Source organism: Natator depressus, chromosome 5 (assembly GCF_965152275.1).
Source record: "Natator depressus isolate rNatDep1 chromosome 5, rNatDep2.hap1, whole genome shotgun sequence".
NCBI classification, from domain to species: domain Eukaryota; kingdom Metazoa; phylum Chordata; order Testudines; family Cheloniidae; genus Natator; species Natator depressus.
The window spans coordinates 84055003-84067967 of record NC_134238.1 but is presented as its reverse complement, the minus strand read 5'-3'; the positions used below and the strand labels follow the sequence as shown (position 1 = coordinate 84067967).

General features: G+C 38.3%; 1 protein-coding gene across 15 annotated transcripts in view; it reads left to right on the top strand.

Moving 5' to 3' along the window:
- Positions 1-10250, top strand: part of SPIN1 (spindlin 1) — a 123759-nt gene extending 113509 nt beyond the window's left edge. For all 15 annotated transcript variants that reach the window (XM_074953119.1, XM_074953123.1, XM_074953121.1 and 12 more), the window contains 3 exons: positions 279-532; positions 1749-1982; positions 7029-10250. In XM_074953119.1, coding sequence (XP_074809220.1) covers positions 279-532; positions 1749-1982; positions 7029-7228 — 688 coding nt within the window. In that variant the 3' untranslated portion in view covers positions 7229-10250. The remainder of the gene's footprint in view (positions 1-278; positions 533-1748; positions 1983-7028) is intronic.
- Positions 10251-12965: the final 2715 nt, after the last annotated feature.

The window sequence follows — 12965 nt, the reverse complement described above, 5'->3', positions numbered from 1 at the left end:
ATCACAGGACCATAGTTTTTCTTTTCAGCATTGTAGTAGTGTGTTTCCTAGATAATTTAAGGCAATTAGTACAGTAATTTGGCCTATTCAGAAAGAGGTGCACTATAATACAAGCTACATTATAACGTGTCCAACATTGTTAAATAATCATAAAGGTATTAAATAAAAAAATAAGGAATACTTGTATTAAAATAAAACATTGAACTACATTGGGTTATAAACAGAATAAAAGAAATTTTTCTGCACACTAGCGTAATCCTGTTTGTATCTATATACAGAAAGCATCGAAACAACGTGGGACCTAGCAAACCCATTTCTCAGCCCCGAAGAAATATTGTAGGGTGCAGAATACAGCATGGATGGAAAGAAGGGAGTGGACCTGTAACACAATGGAAGGGGACAGTTCTTGATCAGGTTCCTGTAAATCCTTCTCTCTACCTTATTAAGTATGATGGATTTGATTGCGTCTATGGACTAGAACTGCACAAAGATGAAAGAGTGTCAGCGCTTGAAGTCCTTCCAGACAGAGTTGGTAAGTGCTTTTTGATGCATGTACATATATATTGCATGCTCTGGACAGGATGCTGGATGGAACTGCTGCATTGCATTTTGTCAAGTCTGTGGACTTTTATTAGTAAATGTTCTCCCTATTTTGGAGTGAGGAGGGAATTTTACTCTCACAAATTAAATAACTTATCTTTATATTACATTGAGTGCTATAGAAGTTCAGTACTGTAAATTGTCAGTCATCTAATCGGCATGTTTATATATGATATAATATTGATCAACCTTATTCACAGCCAAGACTGCTCTCTAAAAAGCTTATGTAGTGCTTAGACTGATATTTCTGCTAAATGCTAATTTGTTGATGCTGAGTGAGAGTTCACATTTTACAATTCAATTTCATGAGAATTTTCTTTGCTGTACTCCATATTCTATGGTCCTGTATTAAGTGTTTCTCATATGCCTTTCCTGAGAAGTAATAAAAATAAAGTGAAATTTCTTTAAAAATGAAATAATTGAATTAATGTGTTTTGTTTTCAATAGCTCAGTCTGAATTTTTAAAACATGTAGGATGTCTGAAACATTTATTAAAGTTCAGAATTCATGCAAATTGTCACTGACTCTCAAACTAGATCAGTTTTTTTATTGGCTGCAAGGAGTTAGCAGTGCTTCAAGAAGAAAAAAATTCAGTGACAGTAGAAAACTCTTAAGGCTATTTTATGATCAGTCCTCACCCCTTTTGCTAAAAGTTTATTTTTAATAGAAACAAAGATGTTGTGGCATCTGCTCTGTAACCCACAATCGGTTTTCCTTAGTGTTTCTAATTATACTTTTCTGTAGTCTGAGTGCAGTGAGTTAGGGCTTGTCTACACATAAAAATTAATCTGGAATACAATAGGGTGTGAGTTTAAAGTGGATTAATTTCCTGATTAGCTCCATGTGTGAATGCTCTTATTCCAGAATAAGTGTATCCACACATGGAATTTAACCGGGAATAGCTATTCTAGAATAATTGACAATGTCGACAAGCCCTTAGTTAATAATCATAGCTAGAATTCCATATCTTTGTAATCTGGATATACCCAGAGAATAAAAATATCTACCAGTTAAATCATATAATTATTTTGTCTATTTTGTAAAGAAAACAATTTGAATGAAGCCCTTTTTATGATTTCTACGGAAGATGTAGTATGCAGGCTTCCAAGTGGTCCTGAATTTTATGCAATATTGTGTACGTATTTCAGCTTCATCTCGAATCAGTGATGCCCACCTGGCAGACACAATGATTGGCAAAGCTGTGGAACATATGTTTGAAACAGAGGATGGCTCAAAAGATGAGTGGAGGGGGATGGTCTTGGCTCGAGCTCCTATAATGAACACGTGGTTTTATATTACTTATGAGAAGGATCCTGTCTTGTACATGTATCAGCTCTTAGATGACTATAAAGAAGGTGACCTCCGCATTATGCCTGATTCCAGTAAGTACGCTAGTATGTTTTTTTTCCTTCTAAAACTAAAATGACAGCTCAGTTTCCATAGACATTGGGTTTGTTTGTTTACTGAAATGAAAGAGCTGACAAACTGCAAGAACTGCAAAAGATTCATATGATCTTAATATTAGGGATGACTCCTAAATGGTGGTAATCTGAAACAAGGATAAAATGGTTATTGTATTAGCTTATACTAACACCATCCACTTTTCCATGTGTATAGGTATTCTCCCTCAAAAATATTGGTTTAATCATAGCACAGTTTTGATGGGGAAGCAAAATTAGGCTTTTTTTGTTCCATTGTGTTACCTTTTAACTAAATATAACAGATCATAAGGGTGAAAGTGAAACTAGATGAATTCATGTACACTAATTAAACGTTGTGTGTGTTTTGGGGGAGCGGAGGAGAGAGAAATAAGTGTTCATGTTAAAATGAAACAATGCATGTAGGAAAACACTTGTAGTCCTTGACAGTCTGTATATCTAAACCAGATATACAGCAAGTATAACAAAGGAATTTGGAATTTCTTTCAAAGGATTTTACACAAATTAGAATCATTGTCACCCAATTAAACACTGTTTTCTTAAATGATCATATCAGGACATGGGAATTTTGGTTGATAACTCTTAAAGACTTTTGGTATGTGTGTTTCTGAGTCAGTCGCACTATAGGAAAGATGGTAAGGGAAAACGATGTGTGTGCACATGTGTCATTCAAACATTATAATACACAATGAAATGAGCATACATGCACACACATCGTGAAGGTTTTTCCCTAAATTTAATTTTCAGCCCTGTAACTGTAGATGACAACAACCAGTTTGTTTGCAAGTTGGTATGATAAAAAGAATATAATGGAATTCTTTAAACATCCCTAAAAGACTTGAATGTTAGTTCATTAAAAATTACCCTTGTCTTAATATTATTCCCTTTTTGATTAAATTTCATTTTACACTGCCCCCACTTTGTGCTCTGTGTGGTGCAGATTTCGTATTGACCATGTCTGTTACAGGAGTTATTCAAGGGGAGGCTGGAGGTTTTCAGAGACGGATTTTTGAAATCCAGGAAGGTAGAGGGGCGATTGTATGTCTTGGATTTTTTTTATTTTTTTTTTTAGATTCAGGTGGCAATTGAAGCTTTTGGCACTAGGGAAAAGGAGAAGCGGGGGCTGTATCTCTTGTGTCCCTCTTGGCCAGGAATAGAGGTTACTTTGTATAAACTTTGGGGGGAAAGAGATTGTCTCCCTCACTTCACTGTAGCATATATACCCCTACATCCAGCTATGATTATTAAGCATATTAGCTCAGCATTTCTGCTAAAATGATCAGCAGTGAAACTATTAGTTTGATTTTTTTCCCCTTTTCCCCCCTTGGCTGCTCTGTGGCTTTGGCAAGGGGAAGGAGCATCAGATGGGTACTAGAAGATTTCTCTTCCATTAACTGAAGGAGAGAAGTACTGAATCTTTAAAAATGAGACAGAGGAAAAACAAAAAACAGTGTTTTAAATAGTCTGAAAAAAAATGACATACCCCCACCTTCAGTGAATGAGGTTCTTGATTCTTGTGCTGTTATATTAATAGTAGATCTCCAGGTATTCACAGTGTCTTCCAGGGTAGAAAATATTGAATTACAAATATAGAAAACAAACAGGAAAATTCCTTTTAAAAAAAATTTTTTTCAAGAGTGGACCCCTTTACCCTTCTACCTAGGTGAATGAATTGTGACAGATGCTTTGACTTTATAATGGGTTGTTCATTGATGGATGAAGTCCTTGATGGATGAAGCTTTCTATAAACATTATTGCTGGAATCCATTCATTGGCTTCTTAACTATGTGGTACAGTTATTAGTAGACAGTATCACACCAGTGTCATTGTACCTGAACAACCAGGATATACTCATGGTTACAGCCTATGGCTCTTTGGAGTGATATGCTAATTGTCAGATCAACCCAGCTTCTCCATCTGGCACTGGGGAAAAAAACCTGTGCGCCACCAGCATGAATCACAGACGATGGAAGCTGTAATTGTACCTGTTCCTAAACAAGTCAGTGGTACTGTTTCAGAAATGGGGTCATGAATCAATAAATCTGTGTTCTACCAAAAGCAATTTTAAATGTCCCTGGTCCTTTTTTCTGTTTAAGGGCAGAAAAGGATCCCAGCTCTGACAAATGGCTTTTTATTGGACTGAGGCCATGGTTTTATGTCTTCCCTTCTCTCCCTCCTTTACGCCCCCCTCCCCCGCCACCCCACCTCATAGCTGAGGAGACAAGGTGTATATACTTTTCATAGTTACAGATTGAGTTAATGAGTTCTGATACTCTGATCTCCTGGGCTTGATGTTGGAGCCTCTTGTACTTGTCACTGTGTTTCCAGGAACAGTCAGTCTTCCTGAGGTTTGGAAACTTCGCTTACCATACTTATCCTCCACTACCCAAAAGACCCACACAAGCTCAAGAACAACCTCTGCCTCATCTGACTTAGAGCCGTTGGTACTCCATGCTACAGGGGCCCCTGTGACCACTTACTGACCCCTCCTGCTGTCCATATTGTGGGGGGGGGGCCTCAGGACCAGTACCACCCTGCAGAGTCTATCAGATTTACTAGGGAGTCACCCCTTGCCTCATCTCTAAGGAAATGCTCCGATCAGGGATGCTGGAACAATATGTGTAGTTGGGGTGCTGAGAGCCATTGAACCAAACTATAACCTTGTATATGATGGAAACCATTTCAAGCCAGGGGGTGCAGCATCACTCCCTGCACTCCTAATTCTTGCATCTATTTGCTCCGATCTACCTCTGGATCTGACATAGGAGGAAGAATACTATGTGCTGGTTTCACCAGAACCAGCAAGACTGCTATCATCTTCCCCAGATGAAGCGGTTGCTTCTACATCTCCATACATACATACATTCTCTCTCCCCCCCCTCCCCCCCCAATGACTTCAGGAAGAGGGATTTCCAGGACCTTCTTTGCAGAGTTGCTGGAGAGCTTCATGTTCCCCTTGAGTAAGCTCCAGAATTCCCAGGGCAAACCCTTAATCATGCTGCACCTCTCCGGACCCAAGAGAATAGCTCTCTCTGTTAACAAAACTATACTGGAGCAAGCTAGCACAGTTTGGCCACCTCTGCTACCTGTGCTCCTACCCTCAAAGGAGCAGAGAAGTATTGTTATGTGCTGGCTAAAGATGCAGAATTTTTGTTGTCTCATCCAGCTCCTAATTCGTTGTTGGTCCATGCCATCTCTGAAAGGACCAGACAGCAACATGCCAGGTCTACTCCTGCAGACAAGGAGGATAAACACCTGGATCTACTGGGAAAAAAGTTCTTCTCATCATCCAGCCTCTTGTTCAGAATAGCCAATTACCAGGCATTGCTGGCTAAATACGATTCCCTAAACTATGGCAAGTTTGTGAAGTTTACTGACAGAGCTCATTTCCTAGCTCTGATGGACGAAAGCAAACTGATAGCCAGGACCACCCTCCAATCTGCAGTCAGTGCCACTGATACCTCTTCTAGAGTTATGGCAACTGCTGTTGTCATGTGCAGGGAGTTATGGCTCCTTGCATCAGTTCCTTATGAGTCTACTTGGCAGCAATCAGTACATACCATTCACCTTCTCAAGACTACTGAGGTTTCGCACACCCACTGACTAATAGATTCTGGAAAGGCTTGGTAAGAACCTTCCCGCCTACTCAGAGGCTTGCGCCCCAGTGGAACCTGAATCTTGTTCTCTCAGTGCTAACAAGACTCCCCTTTGAGCCTTTAGCTACTTGCTCCATGTCCTTCCGCTCCATGAATGTTGCCTTTCTTGTAGCCATCACATCAGCAAGAAATGTTGGGAAATTTGGAGCAATGATGGCTGCCCCTCCATACACCGTATTCCATAAGGATAAGGTTTCCTTACATCTACGCCCCAAATTCATCCCTAAAGTAGTTTTGGAATTTGACCTTAACCAGTCCATTAATTTACCTGTGTTGTTCCCAAAACCACACGCTACTGCAGATTCCACTCCCTCGATGTTTGATGAGCCTTGGCTTTCTACCTGCAGAGAACAAAATCAATCAGGAAATCCCTGTGACTATTTGTCTCTGTATCAACAACAGTCAGAGCGCAGGCCACCTCCACCTAGAGAATCTCCAAATGGATATCTGGCTGCATTCTACTCTGTCAGCTCTCAAACCCCTCCCCTTTCACGCTGGGGCTAAGAGCTCATTCCACCAGAGCGCAATCAACAACGGTAGCATCTCTTCAGGAGGCACCCTCCTGGACACTTGTAAAGCAGCTATGTGGAGTTCCATTCACCCATTTGTAAGACTGGTGCAGGATTATTCTGCTGATGCCTCCTGTGGGAAAATGGTAGTCCGCTCAGCCATACCGGCCACATCCTCGCACCTTCCTCCTGTTTAGGTACTGTTTGTCCATCACCCACGGTGGACTACAATAGGGACCATGACAGGAATAAGAAAAGACTTACCTGTAACGGGAGGTTCTTAAGATGTGTGGTCCCTATCTGTATTCCTCTTCCCACCCTCGTTCCCCTCTGCTTCAGATCTTATCTGATTCATGGTAGAGAAGGAACTGATGAGGTGAGCCAGGGCACATACACAGACACTACTTTCAAATTCTCTGGCTCCAGACACACAGTCTCCATGCGTAACCCACAGTGGAATACAGACAGGAACCACACATCTCAAAGAACTTCCTCATTTGTTACTTTGCTTTATGTGCATGTGCCTACACAGGAGCTAATAGATGCAGAAAGCCTAGGAGGCTAGTATAAGATTTCAGTTTCTTAAAATTCTGGTTGCAGTGTTACCTAATTAAATTTTTTCCTGTAATTGTAAACTGTGGAACTGATGAACTCTGTTTGACTGAATGGACTACAACTTTTAAAATGTTCTTCTCAAACAATGTAATTCATCTCTTCTCACCACTCCTGATATTTAAATAAATTCTGAAGACATCTTTGCAGTTGTTACGTGGATTGAAAATCCTTAAACTCCTAACTAAACACATCTTATTTTTGTGTTACAGATGATTCGCCTCCAGCAGAACGGGAGCCAGGTGAAGTTGTGGACAGCCTGGTAGGCAAACAAGTGGAATATGCCAAAGAAGATGGCTCTAAAAGGACTGGCATGGTCATTCATCAAGTTGAAGCCAAACCTTCTGTCTATTTCATCAAGTTTGATGATGATTTCCATATTTATGTCTATGATTTGGTGAAAACATCTTAGACATCATCGTGAACTTTTGCCAAACTTGTGGAACTATTAAATGTAAAATTTGTAGACACAAAGACTTGACTGCTTTCCAGTTTAATGAAAGCTTAAATGTCCCTGCGAACCCACAATCTCTGCCAACAAAACTGTATTGTTCTGAATAATACAAACAAATTTGTGTGAACATGACACATTTTGTGAAAGGGAACTCCTTTTCTTGAAGGAAGTCACTATATTTTTGGGGAGAGGGAGTTAAAGTAAACAGCTGCAAATTCAAGCTGTGTAAAGTTGATCTAGTATTGTAATCATTAATCTAAAAATTTTTTCATAGCCTTTAACTTTTTCTTCAACCTCGCACTCACCTGTTCAACTGCCACATGCAAGTGTAGTTTGATATTTTCAATATTGCCTTCTTATGTAACATTAAATCTAATTTCTTGGCTACTGGCAGTCCTTGTTTTCAGGGTTGGGGTTGAGATGATTTCAAAAAAAGGTAAATGGTTGGTTTGTGCAGTTTTAAGGAGTGCCTAACCCAATTAACATCAATCTACTGTGTTTCTACACCTTATTTCAAGGTAGCTTTTTAAGAAATAGCAGTACATGGGAATATTTGTGCATCTTAGTAGACACAAGACAGTACAACATCAAATGTTTGACTTGCACCTTTCAATGAAAAGGCTTTAAACTATAAAAGGTTTAATCATCTATATAAACTGTTCATTAGAAAATGCAGGTTAATGGCCCACATTTACAAGTTGTAGGAACCAGTAAAACTAAACCAAACAAGGCTGCCTTCAATTCTAAATGTTGTATTTTTGTTATACACACGTCTTAACAAACCCAAGTGCGTGGTGCCACAACAGTCATAACATTATATGTTACTTCAGAAAGATCTTTAGACTACACATTGGCAATCAGTAGTCTCTCATTTAATATAAAAATTAGCAACCTGGTTGTTTGTGTGTGGACTTAAAAGCCTAATAGTTTATCTGTTACATGTAAAGACAAAAACCTCATGAAAGAACAGTCCTCTTTCATTAAAGACTTATTTTAGAGAAGGAGAAGCATTTGTTGCCTTCTGCTCAGTCTGCTGCATTCCTTTTTTTTTTATTATTATTTTCTCCCAAGAAAACATCTTTCTTAGCTCTTCTTTCTGGCTTTTCTACGAGTGTCCGGACAAATCATCTACAGCTTAAACCTGTTGTCGCCTTTTGTGGTGTACGTTGTACTCGCTTTGAGGTATGCTGTTACGTGAATTTCATTCAATGAACACTAGAGTTCTGCATGCCAGTGGTGTACTAACTAATGAAAGCTATAGGCAGCCTCAGTGGTTTGGTCATCTGCATTAGATTGTGGATGTAAATAGCAGCCCACAGCAGAAGAATCCTTTCACGGTTTTAATCTTGCAAGATAGTTGTAAACCAAGGTAGTTTTTTAAATTTGGCAGTTTTTAAAAGTAATCAGAATGGCAAAAATGGTCAGTTCATCAACTAAGTTGTCATGTCACATTAGGGCAGAGCTTTGCAAGTTTGAAAGCACTGCTTCACAGAAGGCTAGTATGTGAAGCCAGTTATCACTGTTGAGGGGGGGAACACCCAGATACCCAACCTTACACAGAAGACTAGAAAAAGGTGCTGTTAATCAGAGATCTGAGGCCCAGATGACCTCTACTATGGATGTCCTTGACATTGAAGATTCAGTGGTTTAAGCCCCTTTCTATCCATTTTTGCCTGACTTCATATTTTAGCCTTAAGGCTTGTGCCTCATTATGCTGTTGAATGATAACAAATACTCACCATATAAATACAGTACCTTAATTCTTTGTCCATTGCTACTATTGCATTATGTCCAATATTTCATCATGGGCAACCAAAGGCAGGCCATTGTCTTTCAGTGAATAGCTTCTCAATGCAGTCCTTAAGTACTAAGTACCTGAATCATAAATGTTCCTTGTGTTTTTGAACAAAGTGAGCAGATTTGCAACACAGTGTTTTCATCCTGCAGATCTGTTATGTGTTTTCTATTGACTCTTAAGAGTCCTGCATGTAAATCTCAAAGCTGAGCCTGGCTCCATGAGCCCAAGTTGATATTTGTGGCACAAGAATGAGTGAGTGTATTGATTATACACAGGATACGTGCATAACGTAGTACAGTGAATTTTGGGCTATACATCTGAGGAAAACAAGGTTTGTTTTGAAATATTTGAAGTTTAGGTCTACTGAAACATTTTTAGCATTAAAGGCTTGCATTTGTGGGTTTTCTGCAAGCCACTTTAATATACCACATAATCTGCCAATTAGTGGAGTATAATCTGTAATTTTTTATGGCCTTTTAAGTGTCCCCTGTTGTCTGTTGCTTTGTTGGTTTTTGGGTTGGGTTTTTTTTTGGTTTTGTTTTGTTTTTTGATAGCTTAAATCACCTTTTTTGTGGCTTGACACTAATTCCACTTCCTGCCCTTCTGCTTTGGGCTTTGTTTTAGGCTCATGTTTCAGATCTGCATGCAGTGCTTGCGTTACCCTGGTAACTAAATGTTGGTTCCTTGTTCTAGGGGTTCAACATTACTTTCCAAAATTATCATGGGGCTTGTCACAGCACAAGCCGGGATCTGTGTATAAAAGTTATTGGCCTTTCTCATTTACCTGCTGTAGTATTGTTGTATATTGTGTGTGCGTGTGTGCGTGTGTGTGTGTGTATGATGTCAGGCTGCCATGTAAAATTTAAAAAAGAAAAAAAAATCTTAAATGCAGACCATCCTTTTTTGCATGCTTAGAAGGTAGAATGTTCAATGTAACAAACTAAAGTTGCATGTTAAAAATGTTTAGGTTTTTTGTTTTTGTTTTGTTTTATTTTGTGTTCAGTTTTTGTGAATTTGCTTATTGTGCTGTTTTAATGGATGTTAGTAGGACTAAATGCACCGGTGAGGCGAGCATAGTGCCAACAGAAGGTAATTTTCCAGTTGTATGTGTCACAGCATTTGAAGGGACCATGTATTCTGTTCACTAGTAAATAAAATCACAGTTGAATCTAAAACACCACATTTTTTCTTTTGAGTGCCAAACCCTAAATTAAGTTGAAATAGAAAACATAAAGACCTGAGTACATTGGGGAAAACCCTGTTAAACTTCATAAATCGCAATACATAAAAGTCTTTTTTTTTTTTTTCTTTTTTCAGTTGATTCATTTTAAAACTGAAGGTTTCTTCGAGGACAGCAGCAATTACAATCAATACAGGGAAGGAGAATTATAGTTAAAACAGTTTCTTGTTCCTTTAAAATGCTGTGCTTTTTGTATTTTACATCATTAGTGCAATTTGGATGGTTCTTGGTATGTGTATAGTTCAAAGGTCTTCGTGTTCACATTTTAAAATTAGGTAATGACTTCATCTTTAGAGCTTGGTTTCATTATTTTTATTTTATTTTGAACAATGTAGACAGTTCCCTGTTCTCTGCATTTAGAAGTATAAACACTTTAAATCTGTTACTTAATTCTGTAAGTAATTTTTATAATTATGATGTAACTCTATCCTTAAAACATTTAAAATAAACCCTTTATGTGCAACTTATGACTGTAAATTTTGTTCTCACGAGCAAAATGTAGTGGTGTGGTCTAAAATTGTGAAGAAGCAGTTTCTTCAGTTTTATAATTAAAAAAGGACTTTGAGCCATTTATGCTGGTATAATAATTTGCCATTTGAAACCTCTTTGCTTGCTAAAACAAATCTTTCTTCTCTCTTTTGCCAAGTAGGTATGAATGTTGATAAGATGGCATTTAAAGTAGATGAAATCTGATTGATGTGAAGCATAGTGCTTAAATTTACTTTCTCAAAACACTGTGTAAGGGAATTCTGCACATGCATGAAGGAGCCTGTAAATTATTGTATTTTCAGTGCACGTTATAGTTTGCACTCTTAAAAGCAGTGACTCGGAAATTGTGAACTCCAGAAGCATTTGTCAGTTTGTAGACACTTACTTCCATGCCTGCTTTGAATCAACATTCATAATTAAATAAGAAAATAAAACTTGAATTTATATTTCACTCACAACACAAAAAAGACTGAAAATTGGAGGTTTGAAACTGCTTCAATTATAGGCATAATATGTTTCACCTCAGCTTTATGAAGATGGGTAAGTATTATTCCCACTGTATACGTGAAGACAATATTTTTAAAAAATAGGGTGCCTAAAGGTAAGCTTGTAAGCCCATCTTTAGACACCTAAAATAAGTGGTCTGATGTTTTTCAAATGTGCTGAGCATACAGGAATGCGTTTTGAAGTCAGTGAGAGCTATTGGGTACTCAGCGCTTTGGGCATCCAAATATTTGGCTTGATTTTCAAAAGGATGAACTTTTCATACCAAGCTAATTAAGAGGCTAGCCCAAGGTCACACAGCAAATTAGCTGCAGCACTGGGAATTGCACCCAGATCCTTCTGATTCCATCCTATGCTCTATTGACTGGATTATGCTGCCTGAGAAATAAGTCTGAGTGAAAATTACTTTAAGTAATTGACTTATTTTAATGTTTACTATCTGTTCCATTGCAACCAGTTCAAACCCCTGGATTATATTTATAATCAGGCAGCCAGTTACAGGACTAAAATACAGTGTCTTTGATACTCTACGTTTTTCATCACATTTAACCAACTGCTTAATTGCTTCCAGAGTGGATAGTTACAGAACTCCTGGGGGGTTGTTTAGCTTCCCCTCTGCCAGCTCCCCAGAAATGTTAACCCTCTTCATGGTACTAAGTCCCTTCAACCATCCTTACACAACTGATTAAGACTTTGGGGAGGGAGAGAATGATACTCAGGAAGGCAGATGTGTTAATCCATCTGAGGGCAATATACATAAAGCTAGCAAATAGTTGTTTAATGTGTAAACATTGAAGATGCAGATATCACAGCCCTAAACAGTCATTTATATTGTGTAGGGCTCTATGTATTCTCTGCAGAACCTAAAACTGCTTAACTGTAGCTAAAGGTCTTTTTAGACCTCTTATGAATGGAAGGATAGCCTTCCAAGTATGAACTGGCTTTACACTGATGCAAGGTTGTCTTCATGTGTCTGCAAACATTCTAAAACAATATCTCAGAAAGGAATAATTTGTTCCTGTTTAGCTCTGATGTGTTTGCTTCAAAGCCTAATAGCCATTTAAATGGCATCCTTGTTAACATTTACCTTACTGATTACTTCAGCAAAAACACCAGGTAATCCATTGTTGCTTGCGAGGAGTGAATTGGAGTAGCTGGTGTTTAAGTTTTGTGCTGTTCCCCCTTATGGCCTCTCTCTAATTTTGAGGAGGAATGACTAATCATTTGGAGTTGAGGAAATCAAAAGTGATTTTTTTCATCCTCCTGTCTTGTCGAAGGATAGATTTCAATTCTTCAGCCATATCTAACAGATGTGTCTAATTCAGCCTTCTCTCCAGTGATGGTGATTCTGTAATCTCACTGGGCATGACACACTGTCAATTCTGTTTGTTTTCCTTGCTGATGCCCATAACTCCAATTTGATGTGGATGACTAAATAAGAATGAACGATCCCTGTCTATTCTTACATCCCATTTTATATTTGAAAAGAGTTGTTTTCCCTGTGTTACTTTTCTTCAGATTGACATTGCTACTCCTGTAAGCTTTCTTTAAATTCTTTTCTCATCATTTTATTAGTGTTGTTGCTCTCTTTGAATTTCATTAATTTCTCTTCCAAATTTGGAGTATAAAAACAATCCAAATAACATATACTGCAGTTAAGGCAC